The 16,037-nt window shown below is 43.2% G+C and overlaps 1 protein-coding gene across 1 annotated transcript in view; it reads left to right on the forward strand.

Annotated features, from left to right (window-relative positions):
- The window catches only part of SCAF4 (SR-related CTD associated factor 4), a 73,585-nt gene that overhangs the window by 14,689 nt on the left and 42,859 nt on the right, over positions 1-16,037 (forward strand). The window contains exons 2-3 of the mRNA XM_070942620.1: positions 14,965-15,048; positions 15,443-15,487. Of these exons, the coding sequence (XP_070798721.1) occupies positions 14,965-15,048; positions 15,443-15,487 (129 nt within the window). The remainder of the gene's footprint in view (positions 1-14,964; positions 15,049-15,442; positions 15,488-16,037) is intronic.

Below are 16,037 nucleotides of genomic sequence, written 5' to 3' on the forward strand. Positions count from 1 at the left end.
AAATACTGCAAGCTCAATTTGCCCGTGTTTTCCTGAAAATAAGACCCTGTCTTGTATTGTTTTGAACCCTGAAATAAGCGCTTGGCCTTTTTGCCATGCACTCAAAAGCCCAATTGGGCTTCTTATCAGGGGATGTCTTATTTTGGGAGAAACAGGGTAGTAAAATTGAACAATCTGAATAGTTTAGTGAGCTGGTTTAGTAGATGCAGTTTTTAGAAGTAGAAAAGAAGACGACAATCTTCATTTGGCACCCTTATGACTACAGCAGATTGGATGGGAAGGAATGAGAAGAAGGTCAAGGGCTCAGAAGTAGTTCTGACAGTTTTAGTTAATGAAGACATCTCGCTATATAGATGAATGTTAGCGATTTTGTCTTCACAATATAGAATCACAAAGTGTAAGTGGCTATGTGGAGGCACTTTGATAGAAAATACAATAAAATACCATAACACAACTTACGAATTATTCTTGAAATAAGAAACTGCAACCATACTCTTCAAAAAAAATATTTTTAAGTATATTTTTATGATATAATTATTCTAGTTTTTTTGAACAAAATTGTTTGGTCTTTTGGTTCTGTCACCATCTCATAGAATGACGTGTTACATGAATAACATTTTTTTAAAAAAATTGGCCCTGTCTATTAAACTCACCAAACAAATAAAGTATCTTGGCATTGCTTATGAAAATTTGAACACTTAATTGTATTTCATACCTATCTGTAATGCAAGATAGGAGGAACTTGCAACATGTTTTGAATTTAAACATTTATTTCGGGATTTAAGTGGGTTGTTCCGTTATTATTAGAAATAGTATGATACTATTCTGACTATCCTAGAAATGTTTGAAACATCTGTTTTAGTTCAAAACAGATATTCAGTACTATACTTGGGTGTGGCCATTTTGAGTTCAGGATATTTTAGCAGTGGAGAACATTGGAGAGAGAGCTTTAACTGGAAACTGAAAGTTTTGATTTTTTTTTTTTGTACATTCCTAATTTTCACACAGCTGACAGTCTGTATGCTCTGAACTGTCATCAGAATATAGGACAGAGAGTAAAGGTGTTAAGTTACTGTTGGGTCCTGATAAAGCATTAAGAAGAATAATGGGAAGAATAGTTTTCACCATGGAACCATTGTCCTAAGGGACCAGCATGCTTCCCTTGCTGTATGTATTCAAGGATAGACATTGTAAGTGAAGTTTTGCTCCACTGTGCTGATTCTAGCATTTCTGTTCTCTGATTTTAAGAAATATTTTCCATATTGGTTTTGTTAAGGACTTTTGGAAACACTTCCTCCCCAAAGAAAGATTTCAGATTTCCCATTCTCTTTTCCAAAAGTTTAGGTCTGGTCAAATAGTCTGTATTAGCCAACCACTTTCATTAGTATTACTTTACTTTGTTTTATAAGTGTCCCTTTTTGCAGTGGTAGGATTCAAGTAATTTAACAACCGGTTCTCTGCCCTAATTATTTTTTCCAACAACCAGTTTGCCAAACTGCTCAGAAAGTTAACAACCGGTTCTCCCGAAGTGGTGAGAACTGGCTGAATTCCACCACTGCCTTTTTGTAAAGAATATGAATGCAATATAAAAATATCACAAAAAAAATATTGTGTGGTAGAATAAAAAATCTTTCATAAAGATTTTCCTTCTGGAGGGAAATATAAAAAAATCCAATACCATATTGACATCATTCTTTTAAAGAATGATTACATCAATGACATCTGTGTGAGTATACCTTATTTACTTGGGCAATTCAGGTACTGTATTTTTTGCACTATAAGACGCTCCAGTCTATAAGAAGCACCTAGCTTTTGGGGAGGAAAACAAGGGGGGGAAAATATGCCTCTGCCTCCCAGCAATTTGCCTCCTTACAGCAAACAGCCTGATCAGCTTCAGTACAGCTTGTTTTAGCACAAGCAGCTGATTGGCAGTTGAACTGGCCTCCTGGAATAACGCCAATCAGCTGTTCCAGGCTACGGGGATCGCCGCTGCACACCCCATTTTTGGCTTTTGCGTGTCCCATTTTTGGCATGTTCCAGGCGGTGGTGACGACCACCAATCACCGCAATTTGGTGATGGCGATTGGTGGCAGTGGCAATCCCCGCTGCCTGGAACGGGCCGAAAACAGGACGCGCCTGGAACGGGCTGAAAACAGAAAACAACCAAAGGGTGGGGGCCAGAGGGTGGGTGCGGCTTCGGCAACATTTGCTCTATAAGGCGCACAGAAATTTCCACCCACTTTTTTTGGGGGGGGGGAAAGTGCGCCTTATAGTGCGAAAAATACGGTAGCTACTTTGGGAGGTGGGTGGGATAGTAAAACAAGTCATTCCTGAAATATTCTGCTCCAAGCCTGGGTTTCTCGTGGGTGCTGAAAGTACCAGCCTTCAACCTGGCTGTTTCTCTGTGTCTGGCTTTCCGGATGGGTCCCCAAAGCACTGTGCTGCAGAAGACGCTCCCCAGCAAGAGGGGGGTGGAGAGAAAAAGCAGCTGCTGATTACATGAAGTGTTCTCGTCGAGTCCGTTCAAAGCCAGTTCTTACGTCGCCTAATGGGAGTCCCCCCCGTGTGAGCAATGCTGCAATCCGCCTGGAACTGGGCACACCATCACTTGCTACTGTTCTGTGGAAGTGTGCTATTGGCTACTGGCTGACCCTGTGGGTCAGACTTCCAGATTACTATTTAGGCCAGTGCTTATGGCAGGACGACTTCCACAGTCCTTGGGCCAGCAATATTAACACCAAAATTATGAAGATAGGTATTCCCCCTATTGAAGCCCTTATGCTTGGCCCAGATGCAGCCAAATCACTGATATTCCAGCGATTGAATGATATTGAAAGACAACAGAATCTGGCATTTGGTGCGGGAGTATGTTCTCCGTTTTCTCTCGGTATTACTCCCCAAACGCCCCCCCCAAATATCTCTCTGCGCTATCCTTTGTCAAATAAAGGTTGGCCTTTTTAAAGGCACGTTTTAATGTGATCCCCTTGAATGTCCTAGAAAGCAGGTGCTCGGGGTGTGTGAAATCCACCCACTGTTCATGTGATGGCCGATCTCCGGAATCGTTGGCTCACATCGTATTTATATGCCCCCGTTATCAGGAGGTAAGGTCAGAACTTATTTCTCCCATTTGCCAAAGATTTCCTGGAACATCTGAAAATCTTAGCCTTCGCTTCTTACTCCAAGATACTGATTCTAAGATTACATTAAAGGTAGCAAAATTTTTTGCTGCAGTATTGGTATGTAAGAGTCGGGGGAAGGGACAGGCTGGACCCATTGACTGAGGTCAGCCTCACTGATCGTCAGCAGTTGAGCTAGCTGGTGGTTGTATAAAGTGCCGATATGTGGATTTTATGCAAATTGCAATATAGTATTTTCTACCTATGTATAATTTTAATCGACCACAGTCCATATAGATTGGAGCTAAAAAATTTTATAACACATGAACTATGAGCTTGACGGAGTGGTTTTCTACCACTGATCTTGTTGTCGTTTTGCACTTCAGTCTGGTCGTGTGCCAGCTACGTGCCTTTGATGTTTTGGTTATTTGGTCTATGATCGCAATAAAGTATGCTATACTACATGAAGCGTTGTTCTCCGGCGACCTGTTTTCTCTCCCCCGCTCTCTTGTTGGGGGAGCGTCTTTCATAGCACAGTGCTTTGGGTCCTGTAAGTGTAAGTCCGATCTGGAAAGCCAGGCAGAGAAAAACAGGTTGAATCCTGTTTCTCTCTGGCGCAGCCCTTTCTGGACTTACCAGGACCCAAAGCTCAGTGCTGCAAAACAACTTTCTCTCTCCCCCAGCAAGAGAGAGGGGAGAGAAAACAGGTCGCTGGAGAACACATGGAGGCTCCATCATGTGCTCTCCAGGTCAGCGGCTGCTGCTTCTGCCCCTGCTGCTCTTGCCTGGGAGAGAAAGTGTTTTGGAGCACTGTACTTTAGTCGGACTCCTGTAAGTGCTATCCGGAAAGCCTGTGCTGCCTGAAGCTCCCGTTTCGGCTGCCTGCTGCAGCCTGGAGCTCCCATTTCGGGGGCCCCGCCTGCCGCGGCCTGAAGCTCCTTTTGTTAATGTTGCTGCTGCAGCCAGGCGCTTTGTCTCGAGCCTCCTGGTCTCACTCTCCTAGACTTCGAAGGAGGAAGGGAAGGGAGGGAGGGAGAGGGAGAGAGAGAAAAGAGAGAAAAAAGGAAAGAGGAAGGGAAAGAGAGAAAAGGAAAGAAAGAAATAAGAGTTAGAAAGAAAAAGAAAGGGAGAGACAAGAAAGAAAGACAAAGAAAGAGAAAGAAGGAAAGGGAGAGAGAAAAGAAAGAAAAAGACAAAAAGAAAGAGGGAGAGACAAGAAAGAGAAAGAGACAAAGAAAGAAGAAAGAGGAAGAAAGGGAGAGAGAGAGAAAGAAGAGGAAGGAAGGACCACAAACCCTGGCACTAGACGTGGCTTCAGAAGATGCTTTGAAACAGGACAGCAATCTAGGACTGGAAGGGACCTTAGAGGCCATCTAGTCCAACCCCCTGTTCCAGCAGGAAACCTTATATCGTCTGGATTATTTTGGTGCCTCTAACAGAGAGGAAAATTACCAGAAAGGAGAAGAAGTTTACTAGGACAAGGCTGCCATTCAGAAAGGGGCAGAGATGGTCCTTGACTTATGACCACAATTGAGCCCAAAATTTTGGTTGCTAAGCAAGAGCATTGTTGAGTGAGTTTCACCACATTTTACTCAATCCATGACCTCTCCTGGCTCTCACAGTCATGTGCAAGCTAGGGAAGAACATCTGAAGGCGTGTGTAATGTTCTAAATGTACAGAAGTTATAGTTAAATGTGTGGCAAAAGTGGAGTCTGGGTGTGTTTTTCCAAATGTGAGGTTGAATATGTATAGTTTTAGAAGAGTTGTGTGTTTGTGTGTGTGTGTACATACATATACAGTATATATAGTAGATAATGTATCTTTTTGTGTGCCTATACATTTGTACACATATGGCATATATACATAGGATTAAATAGTATATTTTGGATGTTCAGTAGTAGTAAATAAATAGACAGGGAAATTGTATCTTGTTGAGGCCTTTGAGGCGAGGAGAGGCCAGGCACCCTAACCCTTGATGTGAGTGACATCAAGGGTTAGGGTTGTGTCACTATGCCCACCCAGTCATATAACCACCAAGCCACGCCCACCCACATGACCACCCAGTCACATGACCACGAAGCCATGCCCACCAAACAAGCCATGCCCACAGAACCGGTATTAAAAAATTTTGAAACCCACCATTGGAAAATTAAAAAAACAAATTGAAGGTTTGATTTTGGTTGTTCAAGCTATTTGAAATAATGGAATCAAGTCTGGCATTGAAAAATTACCAAATGATTTGAGGTGCAGATTGTGCAAAGAAGCAGAAGAAACAGTAGATCATATATTAAGCTAGTGCAAGAATATCACAGAAACTGGTTATAAATAATATAACACAGTTGCCAAAATGATGCACTGGAGCATTTATAAAAATTGACATGTTTGTTTTGTTTGTTTGTTTTATTAAATTTATATACCGCCCTACTCCCGAAGGACTCAGGGCGGTGAACAGGCACAGAATAAAATACATAAATACAAAAGTTAGAAACATAATTAAAACCAAATTAAATAATTTAGCCCAAGACAATTAAAAATCCCAATAATTTAAAACAAATTAAAATTCCAATTTAAAAATTTAAAAGAAAGGGGAGAAAATTAGGCCAGGCCGGCTTGCTGGAATAGGAGGGTCTTAAGAGCACGGCGGAAAGTGTGCAGATCCGGGATCCTCTGTATCTCCGGGGGGAGCTCATTCCAGATAGTGGGTGCCCCCACAGAGAAGGCCCTCCCCCTGGGGGCCGCCAGTCAACACTGCTTGGCACCCGGAGGAGCCCCTCTCTATGAGAGCGTACCGGCCGGTGGGAGGCTGTTTGTGGTAGTAGGCGGTCCCGTAAATAACCAGGTCCTAAGCCATGGAGCGCTCTAAAGGTGGTAACCAAAACCTTGAAGCACACCCGGAAGACCACCGGGAGTCAGTGCAGCTCGTGCAGGAGAGGTATCACACAGGAGCGCCATGTTGCTCCCATAACCACCCACGTGGCCGCACTCTGCGCCAGTTGGAGTCTCCGGGTGCTCCTCAAGGGGAGCCCCATGTAGAGAGCGTTACAATAGTCCAGGCGGGAGGTGATGAGGGCATGAGTGACTGTGTAGGGAGTCCCGATCCAGAAAGGGACGCAACTGGCGAATCAGGCGAACCTGATGAAAAATCCTCCCAGTCACGGCCATCAAGTGCTCTTCTAAAGACAGCCTTGAAACCAGGAGGACGCCCAACTCTCCGTGGGGGCCAGCGATTCGCCCCCAATAGTCAGCGATGGCATCAACTGACTATATCGGGACGTCGGAAACCACAGCCACTCGGTCTTGGATGGGTTGAGCCTGAGCCTGTTCCTCCCCATCCAGATCCGCACGGCCTCCAGACACTGGGACATCAAGGGCATCGTTGGGGTGGTCCGGGGTGGTGATGTACAGCTGGGTGTCATCAGCGTACTGGTGGTACTTCACCCCGAAACCACAGATGATCTCGCCCAGCGGCTTTACATAAATGTTGAACAGAAGGGGCGAGAGGACCGACCATTGTGGCACCCCCGCATATGAGGGGCCTCGGGGTCGACCTCTGCCCCCCTGCCAACACAGACTGCAACCAGTCGGAAAGAAAGGAGGAGAACCACCGTAGTACAGTGCCCCCCATCCCTAACTCTTCCAACCGATGCAGCATGATACCATGGTCGATGGTATCAAAAGCCGCTGAGAGATCTAATAGGACCAGGACAGAGGAGCAACCCCTGTCCCGAGCCCTCCAGAGATCATCGACCAATGCCATTTCCGTGCTGTACCCAGGCCTGAAGCCTGACTGGAATGGATCCAGATACATGTGCCAGTAATGAAAAATTGGTGGAAAAATAAAGTTGAAAAAGTAGCTGAAAATGACCAGGTTAAAATATTTCTGAATACAAAAAGTTTTGGCTTATAACATATCGGATTTAACTGTGATTGAAAAGAAGAATAATTGGATAATTTAATTATTGATAATTGATGTGGCAATACCAGCGAATAGTAGAATATAAGAAAATATTGGAGAAGATCACAAAATATCAAGATCTGAAAATGGAACTTGAAAGATTATGGCATAAACCAGCCACTGTAGTCCCAGTGGTTATCTGCTTACTGGGTGCCATACCAAAAAAATCTTGGATGACACGTAGACAATTTGCACATTGGCAAAATTTACATCTGTCAATTACAAAAGTCTATACTGCTTGCATCACTTATATGCTAATCTGATACATTACAACGTCTTAGCTTCTTGAGAAGAAGTTGATGCATATCAAAGTCAATACCAGCTAAAGAACTGGCAGCTGTGATTTCACATTGTTGTGTATATCATAATCATAGTATTACCAGACCCTTTATCTTGTATGCATAAAAGCATATAGAACCTCAGGAAGCTGGAACCTGAAATTTTCATAGAGCTATAGTGTATGTTTTATACAGTGTGAGTTATGGGTAGTAGATGAAAATTTTGACCCTACACTTGGAAGTTCTGAGGAACTGTATAGGATGGGATAGGTGAATCTCAGCAAATGGAGATGCTGTTGATGTGGATACCTTGTGGGTTTCAGTTATCACCCTATGTGGGATTGCACCTCTCCTGAAAGAGGAAATCCAGATATAATTTACAATGTGGTAAAATTTGTTTTTGGACTTAGTTTGGTAGTACATAAATTCTATCAGTATGATATATAGGCTGATGCATGGATATTTTAAATTTTATCATATCTTTCATGTTATTTTGCTGTTTATTTTGTTATATTTGTAATTTTTCTTTTTATATGCTTGTCTTGGGCTGTACTTTTCTACCGGTTTTCCTCTATCTTGACAGTTCAACGTTAGTATATGCTAAATGCTCTTAAATTTTTTCTCTGGATCTTATTTTTTAAAGTTTTTTTTTAATTACTGTATTTTTCAAAGTATAAGACGCAGCTTAGTTTTTGGGGAGGAAAATAGAAAAAAAAATCTGCCTGCCAGGTATTCGTCTGGTTAGCGTCCTTAGTCTGGTTAGCTTCAGCACATTAGTTTGCTGGTTTTGAGAGCATGCGTGCCCTTTTTATCCCCTACTTGGGGATAAAAAACAGCTTCTAAAGCACAGCTGATCTTTGGAGAGAGAAGCAATGAGAAAAGCAAGCCGGAAGATCGCTTCACTGTCATTAGGGCTGAAAAACAGCTTCTCCTGTGTCCAAGCAATGGGCGTTAACCTCGTCTTATTGGCCAGAGACTGAGTTGAATTTGTTTAACCACGCCTCATCTTCCTAGTTGGGCCCCAGTTTCTTAATTCAGTCGACCTAAAGAGACTTATTTTTTGCTAATCCATTGCTTGGACTTTGCTAATCAAGATATTGGCTTTCTTGGACTTTTTTCTAAAGTGGCGGTGTTTCGGCGGCGTACCAGCCTAGTGCCGCTCAGCTGAGCTGCTTATCAAGATCGTGGCGGTTCCTTTCCCCGGTGAATTGGCACGCCACGTGTAGTCATCAGACCGAGGCTTCAGTCCATGTGAGTTGGTAGCCGGGAGAGTGCTATAGAGCTGTGGTGTGGTGTCGGCTCTGCACACACAGGGACAGAGAATTTTGATCATGGTGCCAGTTCACGTGTCTCTCCCTAGCTGAGACTGCGGAGAAGTGCTTTGGGGCTGTGGTGTTGGCTTCGCGCCATTTTGCCTCACTCAGTCGCTGCAATTAGTTGCGCTTTCAAGCCGTTTTGTCGGCTTGGCATAGCGAGGAAAGCTACAGCTGATCCCTTTGGATCCTTTTCTATTTGGTGTGGGGTAGGTTTTATTGCAGCAGCGGAAGGGCACAGGTGGGTGGTGTACCATTTTAAGTCCCATACCAGATCCGCATACAGTCCTTCAAAATGGCGGACCGCAGATGCTCTCATTCTAGTGAATCTGCGTCATTCTCCCCTGGGCACTTGAGCTCTCGGGCTCCAGCCACCAAATGAGGAAGGCCAGCTTCCAAGGGCCCTGCCACCTGATCCAAAGCCTCGGCTCCGAGGTCCATTTCATCGGCCTCAGAAAAGGATGCCAGGAGGCGGCAACGGGCCTTGGAAAAACACTTTGACAAGGCCCAAAAGCTGGCGGAGGTCAGCAGGGAGTATCCCACTCCAGGCAGCAGTGGAGGGCCTGGCTCTGCCTTACAAGGAGAAGTCTTGCTCCAAGATCATCAAACAGATCAGTTCGATTTATCCCCTAACGTGGCAAAGGGCAAGGAGGTACCTTATGCCCACACACAATCCAGTGAATTTATATCTGGTGCCATCACCTTAGAACCGGGACCGGCCTCTCTCCATAGGTCTCACCGCCTTTCAGCCACCTTCACTTCTGCTGTGGCGGGGCTCCACCCGGAGGAGGGCCAGTGGGCTACCATGACACAGGATATGTGTGATATGATTGCACACACCATTTCAAACAGAATTGATGCAGTCCTCTATAAAAGAGGTTTATTTTTTTTTAATTTTTTTTCTTCTTTTTTTTATTTTATAAATAAATTACTAACATTACAAACAACATATACAATATAAAAGAGGTTTATTGGGCCCATCACAGTTGTCCGAGCCCTGCCAACATGCGTTTCAGCCATCAAGCCCACTGGATAGAGAATATGTCCAGGATCCTCAATCTCCTTTACCCTCATAACATAGCAACTTGTCGTTTATGGGCGAGGAGGACATGGCAGACTACAATCTTTCTGAAGGGGAGGGCTTCACGCTGGGCTGTTCCGCCATGACTTATTTAATACCCTATTGTTTAAGGCAAAAACAACGGCCAACATGGGGTCACTTATTGGGCACTCGGAGGACTCCATGGACCCTCAAGTTCCCAATGCCCTTCTTTTCACTGAACCTGTCTGTGAGCAGGAGGTTATTCCATCACCCAAGATGTTTCCTGATGTCATACAGAGACTCTGGACTCAGCCTGGAGCAATTTCTGCCCCTATCGGGATGGATAAGAAAATATACACAGTGGAACAAAATCTTGAATAACTCCAAATTCCAACTGTAGACGCTCCTCTGGCTACCCTTGCCACTTCCACCATCTTCCCATCAGAATCGGCGGAAGGGTTGAAAACCGAGGACAGAAGGGCGGAGCTTTCTGCTCGTAAGACCCACCAGGCGGCAGCCTGGGCAATTCGATCTGCCATGGCGGCGGCCTTCTTCACAAGGATGTTGTTAATATGGCTTTGCCAAATGCAGTCCCATGTTTCATCTGTGGACACTCGGATGCAGCAAGACATTAATAAACTGATAGCTACAGCTGAATACTCAGCCAACACAATTCTCAATTCTGCAAAATTTGCCTTAAGAGCCCTAGCGTCCAGTGTTACTACCAGACGCCTTTTGTGGCTGAGACATTGGCAAGCCGATATGAAAACTAAATGGAGGCTAGCGTTGGCCCCCTTTAAGGGAGGCAACCTCTTTGGTGAAGTAAATGTTAGACCCTATTTTAGTGGAAGGCAGAGACAAGCGGAAATCTCTTCCCCGTGTCTACAAACGATCAAACAGACGTCTACCTTTCCCTATCGCAGACAGTCAGATGTCTGATACCGGATTCCAGGCCCCGACCTACCAAAGAACCTATGTCCAAGGTATAGATCGACCACTGGACAGACAGTCCTTTTGTGATCACAAGACCACAAGCCAAATGTCCCTTTCAGGGGGCCGGCTACCGACCCTATCGTCGGACTAAGTGACTGGTCCGACTCGGGTCCCATCAGCGGCCGTCTGGAACGGTTCGCCAGCAGGTGACAGAATATGACCATGGACGCCTGGGCACTGCAAACAGTGACATTAGGTCTTACCCTGGAATTCTGCTCCGAACCTCCACAGCGGTTCATTCAATGTTCGGTGTCACGTGACGCCACCAAGAGATCTCTGATGGAAGCCGAAATCTGGCATCTTCTGGCAATCCAGGCCTTAGAGTCGGTTCCACCTGAACATCAGGGGTTCGGCTTCTATTCGATCCTTTTCTTGGTTCAAAAGGAATCGGGAGGAAACAGGGCCATCCTGGATTTGAAGATTATACATACAATACAAATGCTTCAAAATGCAATCTCTGCATTCCATCCTGAGTTGCATCAGACAGGAAGATCTCTCAACATCAATAGATCTCAAAGAGGCCTATCTCCACATCCCGATCAGACTATCTCACAGAAGGTTCCTCAGATTTTGCTACGCAGGGACCCGTTATCAATACAGGGCCCTGCCCTTCTGGCTCTCATCAGCCCTAAGGACCTTCACCAAATTGTTGGGCGTAGTGGCAGCCCACCTACGGACCAGGTCCATCAGAATACAATTTTATTTAGACAATATATTGATCCAGGTGACGTCTCTACTACAAGCATGACGGGATCTCCGGTTCACAATCCAAACACTCCAATAGCATGGATTTACAGTGAACCTGGAGAAAAGCCATTGCTTCCATCCACCAACTTGATCCATTTGGGAGCAAAGGATCGACACTTTGACCTGTCAGGTCTTTCTATCTCCAGAGCGTTTGGCCAGCATACGCTCAACAATCAGACGAATCAAGGCCCTTAGGCAAGTTTCTTTGGCGCTTTTTCTCCAATTGTTGGGGAAAATGATCTTCTGTTTAGCAATTGTTCCTTGGGCGAGATTACATTCCCACCCTCTTCAATGGTTCCTGCTCCCAAGTCAAAGGGCTGGTTGTTCCTACTCCAAATTGCGGATCACGGTTCCCCAGCGGTTGATTGGATCCCTAGAAGGGTGGAGGTTGCCCGCTATGGAGAGGGACTGCCTCTTCAGGGAGCCACCTTGTCTAGTTCTGACCACGGATGCCAGTCTTTTCAGCTGGGGTGCCCATCTGCAATCCCAGGTAACCCAGGGCAGGTGGACATCAGCAGACCTCTTACACGACATCAATTGGCTGGAATTGAAAGCAGCACACCTAGGTCTCCGGAATTTTCAACAACCGCTGTCCGGTCACCATGTATTGCTGATGACGGGCAATGTCACAACCAAGGCGCACGTGAACCGCCAGAGGTGCACACGATCCAGGGTCCTGATGCGCAAAGCGGCGGAGCTGAGTTGATGAGCAGAGAAACATCTGTTATCCCTGCAGGCAGAACACATCTCCGGAGTTTCTAACACCCAAGTGGACTGGCTAAGCAGGACCACCATCGATCAAGCCGAATGGCAACTACATCTAGACCTATTCCTCCAGCTGTCAGCCAGGTTCGGCCAACCATCTGTCGACCTCACAGCACGGCTGAAAGAGAGCAGCAATGAGAAAAACAGGCAAAGCACGGAAGATCGCTAGTGCCTCGTTAGGGCTGAAAAAAAGCTTCGAAAAAGCTACATAAGACGCACTCAAATTTTCAGCCTCTTTTAGGGGGGAAAAGTGTGTCTTATACTCCGAAAAATGCGGTAATTATCCTTTGTATTATATTGTATTATTTGTACTGTATCTGGGATATTCTAAGGGTAGCACGAAAGAAATTTTCTGTTCTTAGCTTTTTTTCTTTCTAACTCAAAATTCATTTGAGCTCATTAATGAAAGGAAATTTTTTAATAAGAAACAGTACATGGCACTAGTATATCTTTGAGGATGGTACAAGGTCATTTTAGCCCATTCTGAAACTGTTCTATTATATGTAGTTACTTTTAGGAGGAACTAGTGATTCTAAATATCTTGTCCATTTAACACATGAAATTAAATTCTTAAGTGCTATCTGCATACATTTGGTTCTATCTGCTTCTCTGCTTCTTTATTTTTAGTAGGTGCAAGGGAGTATTGGCAATTCTTAGGTTTCCTTATTTTCTGTCATTTTATCTGCTGCTATTGAGGAGGAACTTGAAAATCAACACTCCTTTGCAGTTTTGCTCTATTTTCGTGACCATTTACCATATTTTTCAGAGTATAAGATGCACCCTTTTCCCCCAAAAAAGAGAGTGAAAATCTGGGTGCGTCTTATACTCCGAATGTAGCCCCTGCCCAGCCTCCCAAACAGAGATTTCAGAGGCTGAAAGAAGCCTCTGAAAGAAGCTTCAGAAAGAAAGCCTCAGAAAGGCTTTTATCTAAAATAATATGGCAAGCAACAAAAGAAGAATCAGTAAAGGTTCTAACCAAACTATGCTAACAAATCTGGAGAATGACACAATAACCAACAGATGGGAAGAGGTTACTGTATTTTCCGGCGTATAAGATGACTTTTTAACACATGAAAATCTTCTCAAAAGTCGGGGGTCGTCTTATACGCCGGGTGTCGTTCTCCTGTAACCAGGCAGACCAGCCCGAAAGGCTCTGACAAGCCTTAAATGGCTCTGGCGATCCCAGCTCTGGCGATCCCAGCTTTGACGATCCCAGCTCTGATGATCCCAGCTGAGTTCCCTGCAACTCAGCTGGGATGGCCAGAGCCATGTAAAAGGGAAAAAGTTTTCCCCCTCCAGCTTGCTTTCCTCAGCTGCTAGTCGCAACGCTTGCCTTGCTTCGCTTGCCTGAATCTATTCCATCAGCAAGCAACTCCCTGCCTGCAATCAAGCAAGCAAGCAGGGAGTTGTGGACTTCAACTCCCAGAATTCCTCAGCCAGCAAAGCAAAGCTGGCTGAGGAATTCTGGGAGTTGAAGTCTACAAGTCTTAAAGTTGCCAAGGTTGGAGACCCCTGTTCTATTGGGTAAGTTTTTTTTCCCCTTTGGGAGCTTTAAAAAAAATAGTCAATTGGGGTTTTTTTAGTTGTTCTTTTTTAGACCTAGCCATTTAAAGTTCAGGAAGTTTTAAATTTAGCTTTCATATAAAAATAAAAATAAAATAAAATAAAATAATATTTATGCAGCTTTCTGAGATTTAGTGTGTTTCTGTAGTGATTCACTCTAACTACATAAACACACAAAATCTCACAAAGCTGTATGTGGAATTTTGTGTGTGTAAAGTGTGAAAGTTAGTTTTTTGGACTTTTTGTGGCTGTGTGAGGTTCCTGCTTGTTGCAGGGGCCATTTTGGGTCTAGCACAGCTGCTTTTACATTGTGGGTGAGCCAGTTGTGTTGTGTGTGTTTAGAGTGTGAAAGTTTTTTGGAGGGGCTTTTTGTGGCTGTGTGAGGTTCCTGCTTGTTGCAGGGGCCATTTTGGGATTAGCACAGCTGCTTTTACATTGTAGATGAGCCAGTTGATGTTTTTTAATTTTTATTTGGTGTGCATTGGAAGAGGGGTAGTCTTATATGGCGAGTATAGCCCAAACCCTATATTTTAACAGGAAAAGTTGGGGGTCGTCTTATACGCCCAGTCGTCTTATACGCTGGAAAATACGGTAATCTACATACCAATATCAAAGAAAGGGATTGAACAGAGTACAGATAGTCCTTCAGAATAAAAGCTTCTGAAAGAAGCTTCAGGGAAAAAAAGCCTTTTTTTCCCCTGAAGCTCTGTTTCGGAGGCGTTCAGAGGCAGAAAAAAAAGCAAGGCACAGAGCTCACAACCAACGAACCTGTTGCTAAAATTCCCCATTGGGAACAGCTGATTGGAGGTATTCTGGGAGGCCGATCCACCTACCAATCAGCTTTTTTCTTATTTTCCTTCGCAAAAGCTAAGGTGCATCTTATACTCCAGTGCATCTTATGCTCTGAAAAATACGGTAATTGATTTTGCATATTTCTAAAATAGAACATGCTTTTATCCTAATGAGTTAAATATTTATTTATAATGAAGTGGCAATATATAGTATTACAAAGCAATAAACTTTTCATAATAGTAGAGAACAGTCTATCAAGATATTAAGATTCCAAATCAGAATAAATGGTTTCATAAGTGTAATTTTATAATTTTAGAATGATTACATAGGGGAGTAAATAACATTTCTTTATCTAGAAATATTGCATTTTTAATTTTGTTACATTTCTTATTTTTTTAAGCTCTTCTCATTGATGGAGATGAAGCCTCCAATTTCTCGTGCAAAGATGATTCTCATCACTAAAGCTGCCATTAAAGCTATTAAGGTAACTTAATAAAGAATATTTCTTTTATGATAGTCAAAATTGGCCTATCATAGCAAAATACAAGATTTATAGTGTTTTATTATGTTCTTTTACAAGTGAAGCAAGAGTTCGTTCATTTTCATTATTTTGCAAACCTTGAATATTTGGATTCATCTTTTTAATATGTATTCTTCATGGTATGTGTAAAGCTCTTTTAAAAATTTAATTTAAAAGACTTGTTGAATTTGAACTGATGTTTAAAGAGTTCCATAATTCTTAAAAGGTTCCATCTTGCTTTTAATTATAATTGTAGTGCTCTGCAATTTATACCTGTAAAAATAAAATAGTATTTTTCTATATTTTTTATGGAATGAAATAAAACACTAAATAAAACACATTTAATTTTTCCTTTCAGCTTTACAAACATGTAGTCCAAATTGTAGAGAAGTTTATTAAAAAGGTAAGTGGAATTACGTAACTCAAAGTAAGTTGTAAAGACTCAGCAGTTTTCTCCATATTAACATTTTGTCACATATAACATCTGAAAAAGGATATTGAACAGATCATGGAATTATTTTACTTCCTAGATTTTGTGGAGGCTGGCAGTGTAAAGTGAGGTTAAACCTGTTCCCTTAACAATTCTGATCAGGTTTGAAATAGAATAGTCTAGTCTTCATCCTGTCAGCATTCTGTTTGGGTGGATGGAAAATCTGCTCAAATAAATGCCTGTATTCCACCAATGGGAACATTCTGCTCACCTCCAGTCCTACTTACCACATAGGATTGTGTGTAACCTTTGCAATAGGGGAGGCCTTAAGAAGAACTCATCCCCACCCCATCTGTCTCTTGTGTCTTTAGGTGTGCTTTTAGGGGTTTTTAACAATGTTTTAATGTCAGTTTGCTTTAATATTTTAATACTTTATCTATTTTTCACTTGTTTCTATCATTTTTGAACTGCCTAGAAGTCACCTTGTAGGGGAGATGGCGGCATAGAAATTTAATAAATAAAA

Source organism: Pituophis catenifer, unplaced genomic scaffold (assembly GCF_029215685.1).
Source record: "Pituophis catenifer annectens isolate HBS135680 unplaced genomic scaffold, rPitCat1.0.hap2 SCAF_4, whole genome shotgun sequence".
Classification (NCBI taxonomy): domain Eukaryota; kingdom Metazoa; phylum Chordata; class Lepidosauria; order Squamata; family Colubridae; genus Pituophis; species Pituophis catenifer.